The sequence below is a fragment of the Aedes albopictus genome, chromosome 2 (genome assembly GCF_035046485.1).
Source record: "Aedes albopictus strain Foshan chromosome 2, AalbF5, whole genome shotgun sequence".
NCBI classification, from domain to species: Eukaryota; Metazoa; Arthropoda; class Insecta; order Diptera; family Culicidae; genus Aedes; species Aedes albopictus.
Genome location: NC_085137.1, coordinates 201795163 through 201808228, shown reverse-complemented (window position 1 = coordinate 201808228; position 13066 = coordinate 201795163). Strand labels below are relative to the sequence as shown.

General features: G+C 38.6%; 1 protein-coding gene across 1 annotated transcript; it reads left to right on the top strand.

The window, feature by feature from the left end:
• Positions 1-549: 549 nt before the first annotated feature.
• LOC134286746 (cuticle protein 7-like) lies at positions 550-1442 on the top strand. The gene is made up of 2 exons (XM_062848412.1): positions 550-697; positions 762-1442. The coding sequence occupies exons 1-2, from the start codon at positions 686-688 to the stop codon at positions 1350-1352; spliced, it is 603 nt and encodes a 200-aa protein (XP_062704396.1). The 5' UTR covers positions 550-685; the 3' UTR covers positions 1353-1442.
• The last annotated feature ends 11624 nt before the right edge of the window (positions 1443-13066 follow it).

Below are 13066 nucleotides of genomic sequence, written 5' to 3'. Positions count from 1 at the left end.
TATGTATTACTTCCGCTGCTTTTGCCTTGCGTTAAACACTATGTCGGAAGTGGGGCGCTGTATAGAGCACCAGGTGTGCAATACAGCGCCCCACTTCCGACATTGTGTTTAACGCAAGGCAAAAGCAGCGGAAGTAAAAGAAAAAATGTCGCTAATTCGGTTTTGAACTGGAAACATAATATTAAATTTTGGAGTGATCATAAAAAAAGAGGATAATAACTCATTATGTACAATGATTTTTTTTAACAGTGTTGAATTTTCGATTACCTACTTCATGGATATGTACATCAAATATTGAGGTTGTCAAAAGAAATTCTACTACTTCACTTCCACTTGGCTGATGGAACAAATGTGCAAATCAACTTTAGCGTGAGAAGTGACCCGCTCTCTGTGTCTCTTGGTTTCTCGCTTGGTCTTGCATCCGCACCACACGCGACACCTAAGAGGTGAGACGAAGAGGTTACGTTCAGGAAGCTGTGCGGAAAATGCAACACATTTATGAGCAAAAAATATTCGCGAACTTTTGAGCGAGAGGCCGCTGCAAAAGGATACACATCAACTGTGACGTAGGAAGACCCCGAAGAACTATCTTCGCACTGCTTAAGTAAATAAACGGCATGGATGCAAGGGAAGTCATCAGTAACTTGAAGCCGTCCGGTCATAAACCATTCATTCTTCTAAAAACATGGCATTCAAAGTAGGTTTTAAAGTAAAAGAAGTGAAAATATCAATTTTAAACTTATAATCTCTTCTCATATCAGTTTGTAGCTCTTTTCGCCGTACTGGCCGTTGCTAGTGCAGGAGTTGTTCCGGTCCAACAGTTGCACACTTCGTACCACGAGCCCGCTCACATTGCTTATCATCACGAACCGCAACCGACTCTGCTGAAAACTGTTGCTCAGCCAACATACGTGAAGACCATTGCCCAGCCCACTATTGTCAAGACCATCGCTCAACCAACGCTCGTGAAGCAGGTTGAACTTTACGACGATCACAACGCTCAGTATGACTTCTCGTACGGAGTGCACGACGAGCATACCGGCGACATTAAGGATCAGCACGAAACTCGTCACGGCGATCAGGTTCATGGACAGTACAGTCTGATCGATTCGGATGGCCACAAGCGTACCGTTGAGTACACCGCCGATGACCACAACGGATTCAATGCTGTCGTTCACCGTGAGCCAACCGACATCAAGATCCCCCAACTGGTGCACAAGATTGCCATTGCCCAGCCTGTTGCCAAAGTTATCGCTCAGCCAGCTTATGTCCATGCTGCTCCGGCTGTTGCCCACTACCATGCTCCCGCACCCACCACTGTGATCAAAACGGCTGGACTTTCGCACTATTAAATGCGGAAGAAAGTTCTGAAAGTGTTGTTGAAGTTCAACCATGTTTAAGCTGTGACGATTCATCTCGATAGGATATAGTACAAAATATATAGTTTTGAAATTTACTCTTCATGTTGTTATATATTGAGAAGTCCGATGGCATATTTGCAATTCTAAAGCAATTAACTTGTTAGGTAACTGGTGCATATTTAAATTTAACAACATTAGCATTAGTGATTTCATACAAAAACACTGATAAAAAAATGAAAACGTAATCACCATTACGGGTTTGAATCAAATTTGGATGGGACATTTGTTTAAGGCAAAACAAACTGGATGCATTTCATCGTTTTTTGATTTTTGATTTTTTATTGAATAACGTAGCAATATTTCCAAAATCGGTGTTCGTGCATATGTAGAGATCAAGGTATCTTCTGATTTTTATTTTCCTGATGGAAATTTTTTTTTCAGTTTTGCACAAACCATTTAAATTTTGAAAAGCATGGATTCTGCAAAACAGAAAAATCAGATATTTGATCTATCCTATACATAAGTAGGAAAATCATTTTGAGAATATTGCTCCTTTATTTAATAAAAAAAAATCAAAATCAAACAAATGAGGAAAAGCATTCAGGTCCGCCTTAAATGAAAGAACCAATATGACGGAAAACCTTGTTTTTCTGTATTTCCTTGATTTATATCATTGAAACTGTTACATTTACACATTTTCGACCTTCAGCTTCTCGGACAAATCGTTCAAGAAATAAAAAAAAAGTATTCGATACAGTGTTGCTTGTTATAATATTTTTTCGTGTGGTAATGTAAAATTTGATGTAAAAGTACACATGTTTATTCTATCTAGTTTACTAGACGTTTTCCGATCGGAAAAGCGTAAGTCCCCGAAGAAATTTACGCCGTTTTTGAGATAAAACGTTTTGCCTTTCTCGTACACTAAGTGTACTGGAAAGGCTATATGTTCACTCCAAAAATAACTTTTTGATAGACTTTCCAATCAACTCAGCTCAACGAATTGAGGTGATGTCTGTGTGTGTATGTGTGTGTATGTATGTGTGTATGTGTGTATGTGTACAAAAAAACTCACATACAAACTACTCATTTGTTCATATCTATACCAGAACATTACAGTTACGATAAATAATAAAAATTGAGCCGTCAAAAGCCTACATTTATTGTAATAATCTGAAAGTAATACAATATAATACTCCGGTGATCACGTGGAACAAATATGACTACTCATTTGGGGCCCCTATAACCATAGCTGGCCCCAAAGGCATTTAGCATGACCATGCTGAGGGTGACGGGCTCGATTTACGGTTGGTCTAAGAACTTTTCGTAATGGAAATTGCTCTTACTCCCATGCGCATATAGTATCTTCGTGCCTGCCACATGATATACATATGTAAACTAATGATTGGCAGAGAATTTTTCAGTATATACTAGAAAAAGTGCACATAAAACACTTATGCTGAGAAGCAGGATTTTTTCCAGTAGGGATGTTATGCCAAAAAGAAGAAGAAGAAGAAGAACATGACTATCAATCTCTTTGTGTATCACAAGAACAACAGATATGAAAATCCACGAAGGTTGCACCATGTGGCGCCGGGTTTTGGAGCGAAAACTATACGAAGGTCATTGTCGTTACCCAATTGACTACCTTCCGGAGTCCCTGTAACCCGTTCCGCATTGACCAGACCTGCCCAGAACCCTTCAAAAATGGTCTTAAACAATATGTGTCTCATTTCAGTGAAGCGTGCAGAGAAGCAATGCAATAGAATGCATAAAGGGAATACATTTGTGGATTTTCAAGCACATAGCAATGATGAAATCTAATATTTCGGATGTTCCGGATTTCCGGAACCGGTTCTCAATAATTAGTCAATATTAATGTCTATAATCAAAGTCCACGTGAAAACCTTTCCAACGACCCTTGGACGGTTCTGATTACTTGTTTGGTTGCAAAGTTATAGCTTGCCAAAGTTAGGGTCTCAAAAGCGGCATTTTTCAGTTGAAGCAGGTTCCCGGTGGCCACAGTGGCCGAATCCAGATTTCTCCGGTGGTTTTGAAAACTGGACTTGTGCCCCTTTCATTTGAGCCAAAGAGATCCAAAATCGGTCAAGCCACTGATTTTTGCGAGCTGTCCAAAGTTCAGGGTCAAAAATGACCCCAGGGTCTTATTGGCAGACAATTAAACGTTCCATAATAAATACACAATTTCCCATAAATAATTCGAAAAGTCCCAGTGAAGAAACAGGGGTGAAAGCAGTAATAAATAACAAAAGTTCCATAAACAAATTAAAAAATGCATAAATAAATCAAAAGTTTCCATAAATAATTGATTTTTGAGCAATTAAAAACGTCAAAAATGCAATGAATAATTCAACTGTTGCAATAAAAAAAGCCAATTTTCCCATCAAAAAACTTCGAATTGTCCATAAATAAATTCAATTTTTCCATAATAAATTAGAAAATTCTCAATAAAAAAATATCTAAAAAGCAATAAAAAATTCAAAAAATGCAATAAAAAATGACGAAATTACCCATATAAAACATATGCAGGAAAGTATGAGACAGTGAAATGCTTAATCGCACTTATATGACTGAAACGACTGAAAAGCTTGCGTAACTATGATTGCAATTTACCGAGCAATTGCTTGCTGTCCGAACTCGCTATCGCTCGTCGGACCTAAAAAGGGATAACATCTATGTTTGCATTATACCGGGCAAATTCTTGGATCTGTGGTTTGCCTAGAACCGAAACGATGCAGTTGCGGTGCATCGGATATCGGAAACTTCGGCGGCCTTCTGCCGCCTCAGTTCCTCAATCCTCTATGCGGCTTCGCCGCATGGTCTACATATTTTTTTGCCTCAAAATGCATTTACGTTTATTGCTCGTTTTTTGACTTTTATTGATAATTTATTTTTATGTTTATTGCACTTTTTGAATTTTTTATTGCTTTTTCGATATTTTTTATTGTGAATTTTCTAATTTATTATGGAAAAATTGAATTTATTTATGGAAAATTCGAAGTTTTTTGGTGGGAAAATTGGCTTTTTTTATTGCAACAGTTGAATTATTCATTGCATTTTTGACGTTTTTAATTGCTCAAAAATCAATTATTTATGGAAACTTTTGATTTATTTATGCATTTTTTAATTTGTTTATGGAACTTTTGTTATTTATTACTGCTTGCACCCCTGTTTCTTCACTGGGACTTTCGTAATTATTTATTAAGATTGATCACTTTCTTATGAGTCGTTTATATTTTAGCCGGGTCTTATTTGTAACTTTTTTTTAAAGACTAAGGAAGGTTAAATCAAACCATTTCAGATTCCTGCGGTGTAAATGTATAGTAGGATGGATGTTGATCCATTTTATGTTTTATGGACAAATTATAATTCAATCGCATGAACACCGAATAAAGTTTTTTCGATCTTCAATCTGGTTTTGCTTCTTAAATTACTGCTCACAATTTGGGTACGACTGGTTGAGCCCTCGCTCTTCTCCTTGCGATTGAAATTTGAATAGAAAATTCACTTTTTTGAATTTTTCTCGTAAGGAGGTAACATCTTTTCATGAATCGTGTTACCAATGATAATATAATATAGAATAAGTGTGCTGAAATAAACATTGGCGAAGATCACAAAGTGATCTGTGATTGTGAATAAAGTTAACCTTCTTCATGCATTAGCTGACGCTCACCCCGCTGCCGTAGTGCATGGAATGGGGTCATAATGACCACGACTAGGGTTAAGGTGGTCAAGCAGTCAACTGAGAGGTCTAATATTTTTCAGCTTTGTTTTGCTGTTGAACATAACATCGAAATATGTACCATCAATAAGTTTCCCATATCCCATATATATATTGTTAAAATTGTTGCTTTTTTATATAAAGTGTACACAGGATTCAGAAAAAATTTGGCTAACGTCGATGGAAAGTTCATGAGTACATATTCGACGAGAAAGGCACTATTACCACTAGGTGGATTAATCTGGGTTTTTAGGTAAATGTTGCTTTCATCAATTCGATGCCAATTTTTCAATGGGGCGTAACTGCTTCAAAGATGAAACATTATCTTTCAATTCGTATTTTTCCTCTACCACGCAATCTACAACCACTACTTGAAACTAGATGATCCTCTTTTCGATACTGGTGAGTGGTGATGCATTAGATGAAGAGGATGATACACGTTTCACAGATTTATAATAAAGTAGTGGATCAAAGAGCAGCTACGCCCTTTTAAAATGTTGATGCTGAATTGTGGTTTTATTGAAACAGGCAAAAATAAACTGTTGAAGTATAAAATATCTCTATTGAGAACAGTGTTTCCAATGACATTATATCTCTTCGAATATAGTCGTGAACGGAAGTGTTGCCAAATAATTAATTTTTATTGTATAAATTCAACTAACAGAAATTAAATTTTAAATAAAATCATATTCGATGGAAACCAAATTTAAAGATTTAAAATTTAAAAAACATTGCATGTGTGCATGTATGGCAAAACATGTTTCTTTTGAGTTTCTTCAACAGCCCTCTTCAAAGAAGCAAAGGTACAAAAACTATACATGTGATAGTTCCAGAGACATCAAGCATGAGCATGAGCATTGGTGACCGTACACTTCGTAGTTGCTACTCCGTGATTGACCTGAGCTAGCGAAATTGCACAGAGAACCAATTGGTTGGGGTTTGGGATTTGCCACCATCCTCAATGTACACGTTTCAAGAGCTCAAACTTTATTGGGTCAATAACGGCGCTGGCCACGTCCTTACGGTCTACCGGGGAAGGGAAGGAATGTTAGTTCGACAACCGTTGCTACTAGAGGTTGTATGTACTACTGGACCCTCCACAGTTGTCACGGGAAGGAGTTTTGTTAGTAGGGAGGGATTGATAGTTGCATAGATCAAGGATACACTTCGGTAAGCGATGCGATCCATGCAACCGTACAGTATACACACAAATGTGTCACCTCACAATTTGGAAGAATGGTGAGACCATGAAAATTTATGGAATGGAAAAGATTTTGCGTCACCTCGCAATTGGGAGGACTGGCGAACCAATACGCTACTTGCCATGAAATCGATATATTGAAACAAAACAATGTGCCGACACTAGCAGTGACGGACCGTACAAACTTAGGCAAAATACTGACATAATAACGGATCAAATCAGTGTGGCCAGCACCGTATGGTGGCGGACTGTGCAAAAATACAGGAGAATTAAATTAAAATAAAATAAAGTTAATGAAAAATGACACTTGAAGTGACGAACTTGCTGAGTAAATATAAAAGGATGATTTTAAACTAAAAGATATATTTACTGCGTTTTTCAAAGAAAACAAGGAACTAGCTCACCGATCGTCAATCATTCACTCATGCACCCGTCGACCTATCACTAAAAAACGATACGATCGTGCAACATTATTTTTCGACACTCGCATGCACAGCAAAGAACAACACAATATTGAACACCAAACACCCGTGCATCTATTGCTTTGATTTTCACGCGAGACAATGGCGAACGCGATCGATTATGCTGTCATACTCACCCCTTACAGGAGCGATGCATGCACAACAAAGCAGGATTTTTGTTAGTGGTGTGGGGGAAAAGTCACATGTTCTGGATTCACTTTGGTAAATGATGTGAAAAATGCAACCTCAAATAAATCAAGCTACTTGTTTTCATTTTAACTAAAATATTACACATGTCGACACTGGAGATGACGAACCATTCATACTGTTTTGTAAATGCAAGAAAATGGAAGAAATATATTCCTCTGGTACTTGTGTCGACACATGGAGTGACGAACTTCTCAATATTGGTTGGATAAATGCAAGAAAAATATGTTCTAGTTTAATATAGCATGTTGAATTATTTTAATACGGAACGAACTCACCGATAAATATTCACCTCTGTGTTCAATGATTATGTGCTCCTAATTGACTCGGACAGAAGCAGCTGTTTGCAACCTTTGTAACTGACTGGCATCACCATCGCCAATTGCACTGAATCGGAGAACGTCTGGAGAACGATGACGGGCACAAACCAAAAAAAAAACAAACCGACGACGACGACGCGGACAATTCGAACTCAGAACCGACGCGAATCCGCAAATGCAACGAAATTTAAGAAAACCGCTGAAAAACGCGCGACGACCTATTCGGCACCCTTAAATTATTTGGAATTTTTACTCGGTCACGCCTTTAACATCATGATCACAAACGGAAGATATTTAGTGAAAACAACATATTTTTTTTCTTTGAACTTGTCTTGACGACTGGCTAAGACCACTGGTTGGTCCATCTTGCCTGAAAACAACATATGCTTACGTATTGTCAGAACCATGACACTTAATTACAAACACATGAAAAGTATAAATACATATGTAAAAGTTTGTAACACGATTTTAAAACGAAAACTGGTAGGAATCAATACTTCATAAAAACATTGCTGGCATACTTAAGTTTTTACAAAGTCCGCATTATTGATGACAAGTTCGAATCCTACCGTCTTACTACCATCGGCGCGCGTTGCGATGCCTACTAACAAACGTTGTGTACATTTTCACAACAGTGTGAGAGAAAATGAAAGAGACCCATATTCGCGCCTACGAAGGTTGATGCACCGGGAAACACTTTTTCTTCCTACGGGGTTTTAGTGAAAAAATAGCAAAAAATCTTCCCTTCCAGAAAACCGCAAAAAAAAATCACCTTCGAAGTCCCCAATCGAGCAAGTCCTGCGCACCGCGTGCCTGCAACTTCATCATTATCGTTGGTATTCGTATGAAAACATGAAATGAACACACGTTCTCTCGATGGATTGATCCACCGGCGACCCGCACCCACCCGATCTGAGAACTCCGACACCAGCGCAGAGCCACTCCAAACAGAAATATTTTCTTATTGGAAATGACCCAGCTCCTGCGCCGAAATTGCCCAACCGAGCGAGTTCAGCTCTCCAGCGGATCAATCCTTTCACACATGCGTGAGTTCGTATAATATATATATAATATATTATATCACACCCAAACGATGCCGTGTTTCGTATACAGTACACAAAAGCAAAAATAATGAAAACTTAGCTGAAAGTTGGCCGCTCCGTTCATGATGATGTTGATGCAATGATTATTCACACATACATCAGCTGCGTCCACACCACTACATATCACACACATTTTCACAATGTTACCATGCATAAACACCACGCGAAAAATGATTACCCCCACCGTTTATACACTACACGCTACGCATATAAAGGCAAATATGGCGACGTCGATCGAATTCGCGACGAAAAAATAATGGGATTTTCGTTCGCTATTTGCACATTTTCACAATATTTTCTCGATATTCCACTGCACATTCACTTTTTCTTTACATTTTTATCCATATAATAAATAAAAATGCAGTTTATACTGGAAAATTTTGAACAAAATCCACGGCACGAGCGAATCACACTATGTACTGGTTGAGACCAGTGCAACCAGATCCGTGATAGTTCCAGAGACATCAAAGAGAAAAAGGAAAAAGATGGTCTTTTTACGTCTTACACATTTGATATTTGATTTGGGGAGTGATTTTTTGTTATCGCAGTTTTTTTCTGAAACCCGTAATAGGCACGACTTCCACTAATGATGCGTCTTAGTATTTCATGACTCACGCTATCACGTCTATCATAACATTGCTGCCAAGGCTTGTCCAGTCTCGCTCAGTTGGAGTTTGTTTAAGCCGCATTCTCCCTCAGTACGACTATTGCTGCTCCACGTTTAAGGCGGGTAAACAGCTCGGCCACCGTTCCAAATGTTCTAGCAATAATATCCATGGCTTCCGCAAAACAGACAAATGGGCAGAATTTCGCGAAGTTTGTAGCAACATAGTCATTTCCTCCGCTGACTTGATCCCCCGTGCCCACACTCTCTTCGCCATTCAGGTGCTCGTTGAAGTGTTGCTTCTACCTTTCGATCACCTCACGTTTGTCCGCCAGGAGGCCATATTGAGCCTGCCCTCGTTAGACAACGTTGCCTTGAGGTCATCCAGTTGCTTCAGTCGCTCTAGATTGTACCGGGCGGTCGTCGGTACCGTACATGATAGAAAGTTTTGGACGCACCCCAACCATCAACAGTTTCCCAAGCAACCAAAAGTTCAGATTACACATTAAGAGCGAACTCAGGAGTTCAAGTTCGGTTCAAATGGATCATTAAAGCCGACTTTTCTGCTACTCACCGCATCAAAACAAAAGCGTCACCGTATATGGACGGTAACACAGTGACAGCAGTCGAGTTACGTCAAACCAGGCTTGGAAAGCGTCAGCATCAACACGGGTCGTCGCGCGAATTTTACAGAAGTGCCTCTCTCAATGTCATCGAATCGGGAGCCAATGACCAAGAGAGCCTAACAATATTTGCTCATTTTTCGGTCATGGCGGAGCGTGACATGGTTGTAAACAAGGCAATTACTACAACATTCATAGATTTTGTCATTGTTTAAATCCTTCAAAGCATAAATGTATATCCTCTCTATCTGTTAAATACAACGGCTAGCCTAAATTTGCTTGGACCAGGTGAAAATTTTAATTTCAAAACAATATGAAAGTTTCCGTCATGACGCTTGATCATTGCAAAATGGCATGACGAAGTGCGTGAATGTGTAGCCTCATTGTTCATTATAAAATGTGAGTGTCCAGTTACAAAAGGTATCATTGATCATCGAAAACTTCTATGAAAGCAAATTTCTGGCAACACCACTGGGTTGTTTGGGAAGTGTTTAGAGTTGATGCTTGCGCCATGATAAGTCCCAACGTTAATCATGTTAGAGAGGTATCATCCGTCAATCAGAACGTGGTCGATTTGTAACCGTTATTACAAGATTCAAATCTATAGAGTCACAGGATAATGACGTCACGGAACTAGGCGATGGTTGAAGAGTTTATAGGCAGCATCCAGCATTTATTACGTAACGCCAAAATCTAGATTTTTGGACCGCCCCCTCTCCCCACCGTAACACTTTTTTAGATAAAAAACCAACATTTTTTGTATGGACCGTATGGCCGACTCCCCCCTTCCCCTAGAGCGTTAGGTAATTTGTGGACGGCGCCAAAGGACTTTCGGTGGGCGGCCATAGTTTAAGGCTAGCGTGTAGATCAGACTTACTGAAAGTTAATAGTGGAGTGAAAATAATCAGAGCTTATCCCGAATTCAGGTAACTATACCCTCACATACCAGCTAGATCGAGACTGATTTTGGATTGTCCTTCGATAGGACCTTTTTTGTACCCTTTTTTTATAGCTACACAGCTCAAAATTGTTACGTCGAGTTCACAGTATCAAAATGACTTCCATCGCTTTCAACACAATTGTCTATCGGATTGTAAAATTACAATTTGTCTCCAGTATGGAGCTCGCTTATAACTTTGCGTGAAAGAAATTATTTTAAGTAAAATCGAATGAAATTAAATGAAAATTTAAACGTTCTAATATTAACATCACGTGTAGTTTTCAGAATTTCTTTCTGGGTAGCCTTCTGATTGACGCGTCGAAGGACCGCCAGTGCACGCCACGGTTTGGGTTTCCGTAAGGTTCCCAAATCTAACCGTTAAGGACCACCACTGTTCCTCTGGCTTCGGGTCATACACGCAAAGGAGGACATGACTCTCGGACAAAGGCCCTAAATACCAAGGAGAGATTTCCTTCTCGGTTCGACAAAGGGTGGCCTTGCCGTCTTCAGTCGGTTTGAAAAAGGCGCCTGTAGTCCAGACCCGAGCAAAGTCTAACAACAAAATGATAGCAAATCGAAAACACGATTTGTAATCAGCATCAAATAGATATCACATTTTGATATCAGATTGTCTTGATTCAATTTGATTTCATTTTGCTGTCACTTCAACTTATTATAAATAGGTACCGTGATTTCGGGTGAAATTGAACAGTGGGGTGAAATTGATCGACGTGAGTGCAATTTTCATTTGTCAAAAATAAAGCTTTGAACTAAAAACAGTTTGTAGAAAATGGTCATCATCTGGCTTAAGGGTTATTGAATGATGAGTTTACATGTTTTATAGCTAATTATGTAGTCACATATTTCTGTATTTAATTTTATATTTTCCGAAACTGCTTGTTTTATGAATTTTAAAGACACTTTCAAGCTTTTGTTACCGTAGCTGTATCGCACATTGAATAAATATTCGAATGAATGTTTATAGTTGTCAAGTGTTCGCTGAACCCGATTTTGCCATCAAAAGTTCTATAAATATTGATATTTGTGCATAAAATTGTACTTTTTCTAAAGTAATGACTTATTTAGTATGGAAATTGCATACTTTTAGGCGTTTTCTCTAGAATTTTTAAACTTAAAATTTAAATAATTGAAAATTTACTTAACTCGTATAAGTTATACAAAGCTTTTTTCATTCTGGGGTGGTTGATTTAGATGGAAAAATATTTTCAGCGCTTTCAATGACATTTCACTGACTGATCAATTTCACCCCGAAACTAAAATTTCTGATTTTTCTATTTTAAATGATATTTATTGCAATAAAATGATTTGCAGTAAAAAATTCAACCTCGTTGACTGATGAAACCCGTGGTCGTACTTGTTTTAAAGCATTGCGTTTGACCATATCGATATCTATACAACAATTAGAAGCTAAAAACTATGAAAAGTGATCAATTTCACCCGAAATCACGGTATTAAAGTTTTTAAGTAATTTCAAAACTTCTATTCGACCTTCTCTCTCTCTCTCTCTTCTTGGCGTAACGTCCTCATTGGGACAAAGCCTGCTTCTCAGCTCAGTGTTCTATGAGCACTTACACAGTTATTAACTAAGAGCTTCCTCTGCCAATGACCATTTTGCATGCGTATATCGTGTGGCAGGCACGAAGATACTCTATGCCCAAGGAAGTCATGGAAATTTCCTTTACGGAAAGATCTTGGACCGACCGGGAATCGAACCCGTCACCCTCAGCATGGTCATGCTGAATACCCGTGCGTTTACCGCTTCGGCTATGTGGGCCCTATTCGACCTTGTATAATACAACTAAAGCTGTCAGTGCAATTAACATACCGTCTACCCCCGTTAGTTTGAACGACACCTCATGCAAACCAACGGGGCTCATTTTTTAATTTGAATTTCTAGTAACCCTGTGAGCATTGAAAAACACACTGATGGTAACCCTTTTTGCTGTTTTGATTCTGTGTTCCGTTTCACCACGTTCCATGAGCAGAATGACGTTTGAACCTTTTTTAGTTTGAATGTTGTGCAGATTAGAAGGGGTCCAATTAAAAAGTGTTCAGATTAGATGAGGTCAAACCAACGGGGGTAGACGGTATTGCATTTAAGTTTTCATATCATTCGAAAAACTCTACATTTCACGATTTTTCCATTTTTTTTTTGCACTGATAGCAAAAACAGTTATCAATTTGATATCACTGATGGCAGGAATTGTTTTCAACTTGCTGTTACGGGAACATTTTTCTGCTCTAATTTTTGATGTTTTAACCGTTAAAACGACCATAATGACAACAACCTGAGTTATCATAATTTGCAATATCACAACATCAAAATTAGTTTTTAATTTGCTGTCAAGCTTTGCTCGGGGAACCACCTCCACAAACCGCCATTCCAGACCATCTTCAAGCGCCATTGCAAGTTCAAGACTTCGGGGATCAACGGTAGCTGTTCCGCCATCTTACCGGTGCACTACAACGATCCAGATCAACCTTCG